The 9654-nt window shown below is 42.1% G+C and overlaps 1 protein-coding gene across 1 annotated transcript; it reads left to right on the forward strand.

The window, feature by feature from the left end:
- Positions 1–263: 263 nt before the first annotated feature.
- Positions 264–6943, forward strand: LOC123696238 (calcitonin gene-related peptide type 1 receptor-like). Its single transcript, XM_045642310.1, has 7 exons — positions 264–430; positions 855–1009; positions 1118–1228; positions 1324–1424; positions 2408–2499; positions 3288–4050; positions 6881–6943. The coding sequence occupies exons 2-7, from the start codon at positions 934–936 to the stop codon at positions 6923–6925; spliced, it is 1188 nt and encodes a 395-aa protein (XP_045498266.1). The 5' UTR covers positions 264–430; positions 855–933; the 3' UTR covers positions 6926–6943.
- The last annotated feature ends 2711 nt before the right edge of the window (positions 6944–9654 follow it).

Genomic DNA, 9654 nt, shown 5'->3' on the forward strand with positions numbered 1-9654 from the left:
CTTCTATTAGAAGCACTTTCGAATCGTCATTACATATTTTTAATAATTACCACCGATTCGGAAAGCAGCAATATGTCCTTCCTCAGGTCTCAAGCTATCTAAGTACCAAATATGAAGTAAACCTATTCTGTACTTTTTGAGTTTAGCCTGGACATACATATAAATTAGGACCCGTGTGATCTGTAAAAAATAAAATTGAATTGCATTTTTTTTATACACCCACAATACAGTTTAGAATGCTTTGCGGCACCCCTATGCGGAACACATTGTGTGAACTGTGAACTATTCCGTGCCACAATGCAAACACAAGGGCCCACATCGCGAGACAATCATCTTTGCTGCTTGCGAGGGAAACTCATGATCTCATGAACGTGAGGCTAGAGGCCACTGAGCTGACATAATCTCGGGATTTTAACTCGAGCACCCTTAGGTACTCATAGTAATCATTCTTAAAATATTACAAGTATTCATGTATAAAAATAATTATTAAGTATGTTTATTAATTTTAATGTGATCGAATATAATATTATTATAAATAATCTGACCAAAATTTTTAATTACCCAGTGTATGTATTAGCTCGTATTAGGACAACAAGTCAGTAGTAACTACTTAGTAATCTGTGGTACCTACTGTATACATAATATAACAATTGAGTGGACGACTCGGCAGCCGGGATAATGTGCTAACTGCTAATAGTACTTCCGCAGTACTCAGTGTATCCATAATATGTAAATCGAGAGTTACCGTGTTGCCAGGGTAAAAATACGGTGTTTCTAGACAAAATTATTGTAAATCTGCTAAAAGTGTACCGTATAAATTACCATTAATATATTATTTTGTTTCGGGTCCTCAGAATAGAATAGCTGCAGTCACTACGTGTGTGGGGAGCATGTTGTGGCAGTAGGTGAGGTGACAGCGGCAGAGCGGTGGCGATGGACGACCCGCAGCGCATCGCGCGCGAGCGCCTCGCCTGCGAGCTCGCCAACAACCGCAGCGCGCCGCCGCCCGGTGAGCCCCGGCTGATAACTCAACCCCAAGTGACAGCCCAAGTTTTGTCTTTAACATATTCAATTCTTAGATTTGTTTATTAATACGGGCCTATGTTTGCGTGCGCAGGCGTGTACTGCGCGGGCACGTTCGACACGTGGCTGTGCTGGCCGCACACGCGCGCCAACGCGACAGCTGTCCAGCGCTGCCCCGCCTTCGTGCCCGGCTTCAGCCCCGACCGTATGTTCGCTCTCGTTCCATTCTATCGTTTACGATTTTGTGATGTGATGTGATGTTACGATGATGTGTAATGAGTGTCGAGATTGATCATGTAGGGTTGGCGCACAAGGAGTGCACGGCGGACGGCACGTGGTGGCGGCACCCCGACTCGGGCCGGCCCTGGTCCAACTATACCACCTGTGTCAAACCGGAAGATGTAAGCGAACTGATTACTATTAATTATGATTATTATTGCTATTAAGTATTAACTAATTATTTATTGTTGAAAATCGTGAATTTGTTTAGCAAAAGTAATACACGCGGATAATTTAAATTGAATTGAATTTGCAAAAATGTGATGCATTTCACTACATTACATTTTTCTCTAATATCATACATGATAATATATAATGTAATTCCTTTTGGTAAAAAAAAAACGACAGCCAATAAATATTAATTTCACAAAAAATTTTTGCCAAATATAATAAAGAGGAAAACTTTGTTTGTTTGTTTGTTTGATTGTAATGAATAGGCTCATAAACTACTGGACCGATTTTAAAATTCTTTCACCATTCGAAAGCTACATTATCCACGAGTAATATAGGCTATATTATTATATTATCACGCAAGACCAACAGGAGCGGAGCCACGCGTGTGAAACCGCGTGGCACATCGCACAGCTATAAATAAATAGCGATGCGACGCGAATATATTATTTTTTTGTAAAATAATAGTGTTTTTTGTAGGTATAGGCGTATACATATTTTGGCGGAAATTAATTTTTGTCCTGTAACTAATCAGTATTTATGACAGTTTTATTCTTTATTAAAACTGTTTTTTTCTTTCCTTTCACTCCCTTGTTTAGTCTTGAATTACGAGCGCCACAGCCGGGGCCCCAAAAAAGTAGAATGTACTTTTTAAAACTACATTTTTGGTTAAAAATAATAATATTAGTATTGTTATATGTCTGCTCGATGCAGACCGGAGATCTAGATAATCTATATATTTTAATTATTAATCATTCTAAAGAAACCTTATACAGCAAGCCTCCACTCCTGCATTCCGATCCCGTGCGAACTGCCTGCTCAGCAGTCTCCTGTGCAGGCAGGGCCGTAATATACCTTTATATAGGTGAAGCGAATTAATTTTGAATTTACCAGCCATCATGAATATTTAATATTTATACCTATTAATACGTAGGACGTGAGCGAAGTGATCGCGCTGTACCAGACCGGTTACAGCCTGTCGCTAGTGGCGCTGCTGTTGTCGCTCGCCATCCTCTCCTACTTCAAGTGAGTATCGTGCACAAGCAAACGACAGAAACTTGAGCGCAACGTGTTCAACGCGGCGTCTTTCCAAACTATACAAGGCTAGCACGCAACGTAGTGAAACTAATCAGTAATCACGTATAGATTGGAAATAGCATTTCTAAAAAGTTCTTCCAATTTATACAATAGCAGTAAGCAAATACCTGCGTATACTTAGGTAGTGACCAAATTAAGTATAGCGCTCCAAAACATACAGCGCCAGTACGCATGCGGACTAATCGTGTATGTTTCGGAGTTCGTTCGTTTCAGCCGTGGGACGTCCACTGCTGGACAAAGGCCTCCCTCAGGGTTTTCCACCGCGACCGGTCACCGGCGGCCTGCATCCAGCGGCTCCCTGCCACTCGGACCAGGTCGTCTGTCCATCTTGTGGGTGGTCGTCCCACGCTTCGTCGCCCAGTACGTGGTCTCCATTCGAGAACCTTTCTGCACCAACGGCCATCGGTTCTGCGGGCTATGTGCCCGGAGTGTGTTTCGGAGTAAGCGCGGCAAATTTATACGTGAGCAGTTCATGCGCCCAGAAACCTAACGTCCTAAAATCGGGTTTGGGTGGTAACATTATATATTGTAATCACAGACTTAAAAACAGCATTACAAAATATACACGAGCAGTTTCTTATGCTTGCGTTCTGGCTATATTGTATAGAAAGGAAAGGCGCTTCAACGCGTTGTATTGATTACGATGGCAAATATTATATATATTATGTCTAACTAGATTTTGATGATTGTATGGACACATGTATGCAATATTTCAGAAGTTTGCGGTGCGCCCGAATAACCGTGCACATAAATCTGTTCGCGTCGTTCGCGCTCAACAACGCGCTGTGGCTGGCGTGGTACGGGCTGGTGGTGGACAACGCGGACACGCTGCGGGCGTCGCCGCTGTGGTGCCGCGCGCTCAACGCCGTGCTGCAGTACGCGCTGCTCACCAACTACACGTGGATGCTGTGCGAGGGGCTGTACCTGCACACGGTGCTCGTCAGCGCGTTCGTGTCCGAGCGCCGGCTCGTGCGCGCGCTGCTGGGCGCCGGCTGGCTGCTGCCGTTGCCCTCCGCCGTGGTGCATGCGGCACGCCGCGGCTTGGCCGACGAGCCGCTGTGCTGGGCCGACGACGGAGCGCCGCGCCCCGAGCTGGCCGTGCTCGTGTGCACCGCTGTGCTGCTCAACGTGGCCTTCCTGTGCAACATTGTGCGCGTGCTGTGCACCAAGTTGCGTGCGGGCGGCGGCGCGGGCGTGGCGCGCCCTTCCGCCACGGCGCTGCACGCGCTGCGGGCTACGTGCCTGCTGGCGCCGCTGCTGGGCGTGCAGTACCTGCTGACGCCGTGCCGGCCAGCGCGCGACTCGGCGTGGTGGCTCGCGTACGAGTATGTGTCGGCCGTCACCACCTCCCTCCAGGGTTTCTGCGTCGCGGTCCTGTACTGCTTTTGCAACGGGGAAGTTCTCGCTCAATTACGGCGAAAATGGCGCATCTTGACTTTCAGGACCAGAACGAATTCCACAACGAATACTACAGTTTCGGTAAAAAATATTTTTTAGTAGTGTATATTAGAATAGTGTTTTCTTTATTGTCTTATTCCCTCCTAATGCTCTAAAGGTCGGTAAAATATTTCTATTATAATATACTAGATTTCCGCCCGCGGCTTCGCCCGCGTTTGCAGAGGAAAACCCGCATAGTTCCCGTTCCCGTGAGATTTCCGGAATAAAAACTATCCTTTGTGTTAATCCAAGTTACCCTCTATATGTGTGCTAAATTTCATTGTAATCGGTTCAGTAGTTTTTACGTGAAAGAGTAACAAACATCCATACATCCATACACACTTTCGCCTTTATAGAGATATAGAAGATAGATAGATATAGATATAGATAGATATATTATAGATATTTAGATTATATAATATATTTCTCATCAATGCTACTGCCTACGACAAACGCCGCAATAAAATAAAACAAATCATAACATACCTAATATAAATAAAGACAATAAAGCAAGCAATAATATAGTGTAAAGTTTAACTTCTCGTTACACGACGCGCCCGCGCCGACCCCCAGTGTAAGGAAATCGCAAACTAGCGGGATTTCATTCAAAATTTGAACAATGATTTATCTAGCAATTATTGATGTCTATTTATTCCTTAGCTACTACTTAATAAGACAGCATATTTTTTTCTTATGTGGGAAGGTCAACATTAATATGAGAAATGTTTATATCGGCAGCAAAACGGAGTCACTCTCACTACGTGTTTTCCAGTGTTAATTTGTGCCAATTCCGTTTACTTATTACTTACGAAGCGATTATTAAGTCAATAGTGTTTTTTTTTACTTTATTTATTAAAGTGTTTGTGTTTAATACGTTAGTATATACACATTTTGTTTGATTTATAATAGGCAAAAATAGGCAACACCAACCATTTCTGTTAGGACACGAAATATACTTCGATTTATTTAGATTTTAAATTCATTGGACCCGAAAACACATTATAATATAGCAAAGTGTATACCATCACAGTAAAGCTGATGATTTTAACTACTTAACTGATGCAACTCAAAAATATTGCGCTTTTTTGCACCCATACATTATTTCTCAATTTTCAGCATGGCTATCGAAATAACGAAAATGCAAATTTTCGAAATTTGGTCTTCTAATAGCAATCAATTTGACGAAGTTTTTTCATTTTTTATGTGTTGTTATCCTCGTGTAACTCACTATGGAGTTTATAAAAATAAAATCAAGGGTTTGTTGAGAGCATTATGCCAACAAATTGAAGTTAAATGGACTACATGCCATCGTCATCGGGATCGTTTTTTTTAGAAAATAATGTGATTTGGTTAAAAATAACTTCTTCGCCTAAAAGTGTTTTACTAACTATAAAAACACTTATTATAACCTTTGTCAATCAAACTTAATAAGTTCCGTATCGAATTTACATATATTTTTTGGTTTTTATGGCATTCAAATGCTTTATAAATATTTTATAAAGAATAGAAAAAATTCGATCACGAGGCGGGACTCGAACCCGCATCCTTCGCGCCATTCCGGGGCGGATGCCTAACCAACTCAGCCACTCGTGACCCACCTGAGCAATCGAATTTATTCCATTCTTTCAGTTTTATGTGTCTTAAGGGACACACCGCGCGCCATCTATTGCTTATATAACTTAAATTTATAAACAATAGAAAAAATTCGATCACGAGGCGGGACTCGAACCCGCATCCTTCGCGCCATTCCGGGGCGGATGCCTAACCAACTCAGCCACTCGTGGCCATAGCCATCTCGAGTCCCGCCTCGTGATCGAATTTTTTCTATTGTTTATAAATTTAAGTTCCGTATCGTCAGAATTAAATCCCGCTAGATTGCGATTTCCGTACACTGTGCGTCCCGGAGAATTAAATGATAACTTCAAAAACAGAACTTTTCAGGAAAAATAAAAAACAGATAATTATTGTAACTTGCCAAGCAATAGACGTAGAGATCTCTCTCGAAAAAAAAGCTCAGTGGTAGCTAATTTTTTAACCTTTAATTATGTAAACTAAATAATAACTTTATAAGAACTGAAGTTAATTAAAATTTAAAAACTTATTAGCATTTGACTGAATGGGGACCGACCGACCCTTAATACATATTTTATTTTTCTCTAATTTTTAAAGGGAAAAAAGAGAATATAATGAAAGTGAAAAAGTTTCTATACTCTTTATGTGATAATAACTTTTACAATAATATTCTTGGAAAAAAGAATCGGCGAAATAATGACGAACGCCTAAATATTATCATTTTATTCTCGTAAAAATACATAATTATTATGTTTTGGCGCCATTGTGGCGCCATTCGTATGACCATGTACATTATGATCACGATGATGATCAGGAAGACTGATTTTTACTTTTTATTGTGTTCATTTTCAATAAAATTATAGTTGATTAGGTACTCTATTTTTTTTTAACAAACCCTAAATAAAAGTTTATTGGATACTAGCTGTTCCCCGCGGTTTCACCCGCATTGCTCTGCTCCTGTTAGTCTTAGCGTGATGATATAATACTATTATAGTCTAGGTATAGCCTTCCTCGATAAATGGGCTATGTATCTAACACCTAAATAATTTTTCAAATCGGACCAGTAGTTCCCGAGATTAGCGCGTTCAAACAAACAAACAAACTCTTCAGCTTTATAATATTAGTATATTATATTATCCATTAATGCATATTATATCCAATATGAACGAGAATAAAATGATAAGTGTGTATTAAGAAATTAAGACATACGTATAGTAAGGAACCTTGCGTGCGCGAGTCCGACTTGCACTGGCCGGTTTTTTTTTTTCAAAGATCAAATATTTTTTATTTTGTGTTATAGTTCGTGCGGTCAGGCGGACCGGGCGGCGGCGAGGACAAAGTGTGACTGTCAGCGAGCGGCGCGTGCGCGGGGGGCTGTGCGGGGGCCGGTGCGGGGGGCGGCGCGGTGGGCGCGGGGGACGGCTCGCCGGACGGCCGCCGCGCGCGCGCCGTGCGCTTCGACACCGACAGCGACGATGGAGAAGACACGCCGCCGCTCGTATAAACTGGACTCTCTTTAATACAAACATACTCGATATGTGACTCAAACGCCTCAAACACTGACTTTAAAGTACGATAACGTATCGTAGATTCATGTGTAAGATATCATAAAAATTGTAAATATTTTGTAAAATTATAAAATAAAAACTAAATAATAATTATAAATTGAGATTTTTTTTATTGTCCTGATATCTACATAATATATTGTTTGCTCGAACAATAACCTAGATATTCTACACTAACGTCGTTAGAGATGTAATAGTCAAAACTAACCGCTGCGCCGGTCAAAAACACTTTCAACAAGCGGTTCACATATACAGGCTATACCGCCGCGAGCTTGTGACAACCGGCTTCAAAGTTACCATGGTAATTTGCTAAAAGCTACCTACCCTAAGAACCATGAAAATGACACCCAAAACGAAAAGATGTCAAATTTTCGTCAGCGCCATCTTGGTTAGGTTAGGTTAGGTTAGGTTAGGTTAGGTTAGGTTAGGTTAGGTTAGGTTAGGTTAGGTTAGGTTAGGTTAGGTTAGGTTAGGTTAGGTTTTTTTTTTTTTTTTTTTTTTTTTTTTTTTTTTTTTTTTATTTTTTTTTTTTATAAAGCACCCGCCATCTCAGGGTGTTGTGTGCTTTTCTCTGGAATATAGTCCAGAGGTGTTTTTTATTCTTTTAATCAAATAAATACCAAACAGCTTTTTATTCACATTAGGCCTTAATAATTAATACAATTTAAAATAAAAAAAAAATACAAGTTAACAATTTACTATAACATTTCCAAATTAATAATAAAATACTAAAATTAAATATTATTACATTTAAAAACTTACATTATTAATACATTGCAATGAGAATAATAAAAACGGGATAAAATAAATGAATACAAATAAAGTTTAAAATACAAATTAATAATTTACAATGAAATTTCCAAGATAATAATAAAATACTAAAATTAAATATTACATTTTAAAAACTTACATCAATTTAAAACATTACAATGAAAATAATAAAACAATACGGCACAACACTTATAAAACTTAACCCTAATATCACAGTAGCTTATCACAATTTCGTTTGTTCACCACCCTCACAATTTGTTGGCAAAATTCTAAAAACTCGTTTCTCGTCTTGTCCCCCAGGGCCGCAGGCAGATTCTCACCCGTCATCGCGATGCCCAATTTTTGCTCAATAACATATCTATCTCTTGCAAAAATCGGACACTCGAGCAACAGGTGAGAAACCGTCTCGTCGACTCCGGGCTGACACAGACACGATGGTTAGGTTAGGTTAGGTTAGGTTAGGTTAGGTTAGGTTAGGTTAGGTTAGGTTAGGTTAGGTTAGGTTAGGCTAGGCTAGGTTAGGTTAGGTTAGGTTAGGTTAGGTTAGGTTAGGTTAGGTTAGGTTAGGTTAGGTTAGGTTAGGTTAGGTTAGGTTAGGTTAGGTTAGGTTAGGTTAGGTTAGGTTAGGTTAGGTTAGGTTCCCGTGTGGAGTTTCTGGTCTCCCATCGGGCGCGTCCTCAGGTGGCGGATAGGGGGAGGCCCTCCAGATATGGGGGGTACCGGTTGTCTTGCCGGCGCGGACCAAAACCAGCGTGGAGGAACTCGAGGGCTGCCACGTCCTTGTTGCAATTTCTGCTTTGCAGAGAATGTGCTGGGTTCATATTCGAACAGTGCTGCTTTTGCGGCGAGGTATGGCAACCAGTGGTTGCGGATGTTTTAGTCCTACTGGACGACGGGCTGCTCTGCAGCGATGGATGGCGGTTGTATCAATCGCGGCGCGGCGGGCTGGGCGGCAGGTTTTCTGTTGCCTGGTTTGGGGCTTCGGCCTCCCGTCGGGCAACCTGTTATCCGTCGTAGTGTTGTTGTCACGTCTAGCAGCTACGACGGACCAGGGGGCTTGCCTTAATCGGCTGGCCTGAGAGGAAGGACACCTCATCAAAAACCCTCAAATCCGCGTTGTAGTCCAGCGGCGTGGATTTCCTGTCCTTCTTGGACAGTTTGGCTCGGGAGAGCGTGAGCTTTTAGCTGTGTACACCCATGGATACCGCCCGACCTCCATAGTGTAAAAGGGTTATCCGGGTGCAGGGGGCACCGCCCGGATGGACGTTTTATATCCCCCATACTCGTGGGAACAAAAATGTCCTTTAACTCCGAAATGATCAACGACGACTCTGGCAAACACACAATTGACACTGAAAACTCTTACGATTTGGAAGACACTGACGGAAGTATGTCTCCAGCGCGTGTCGAGACAAGGCGGGGCAGGGCTGTGCTGCGTTCAAGCTCCAGCTCTGTCAACAGCATTAAAGAAAAGGATGGAAGAGACAGGCTGTGGCGGAAGCGGACGCTGGACACCAGCTGTTCAGGTTCCGACACAGATGGCACAGGGGTTTTTACATCCCCATTTTTGAAGACCACCTCAAAAAGAGGGAAGGGCCGCCCATCGGGTTCAAGCGCCACTCGGCGTGAGGCCACATTTGATATGACGAGGATGCGTAAGATGGAGTTGGAGGCGCAGGCCGAGAAAGAGGTTGCTGAGTGCGCCGAGCGCATTGAAGTGGCGCGAGCTAGCGCTCCT

Source organism: Colias croceus, chromosome 12 (genome assembly GCF_905220415.1).
Source record: "Colias croceus chromosome 12, ilColCroc2.1".
Lineage (NCBI taxonomy): Eukaryota > Metazoa > Arthropoda > Insecta > Lepidoptera > Pieridae > Colias > Colias croceus.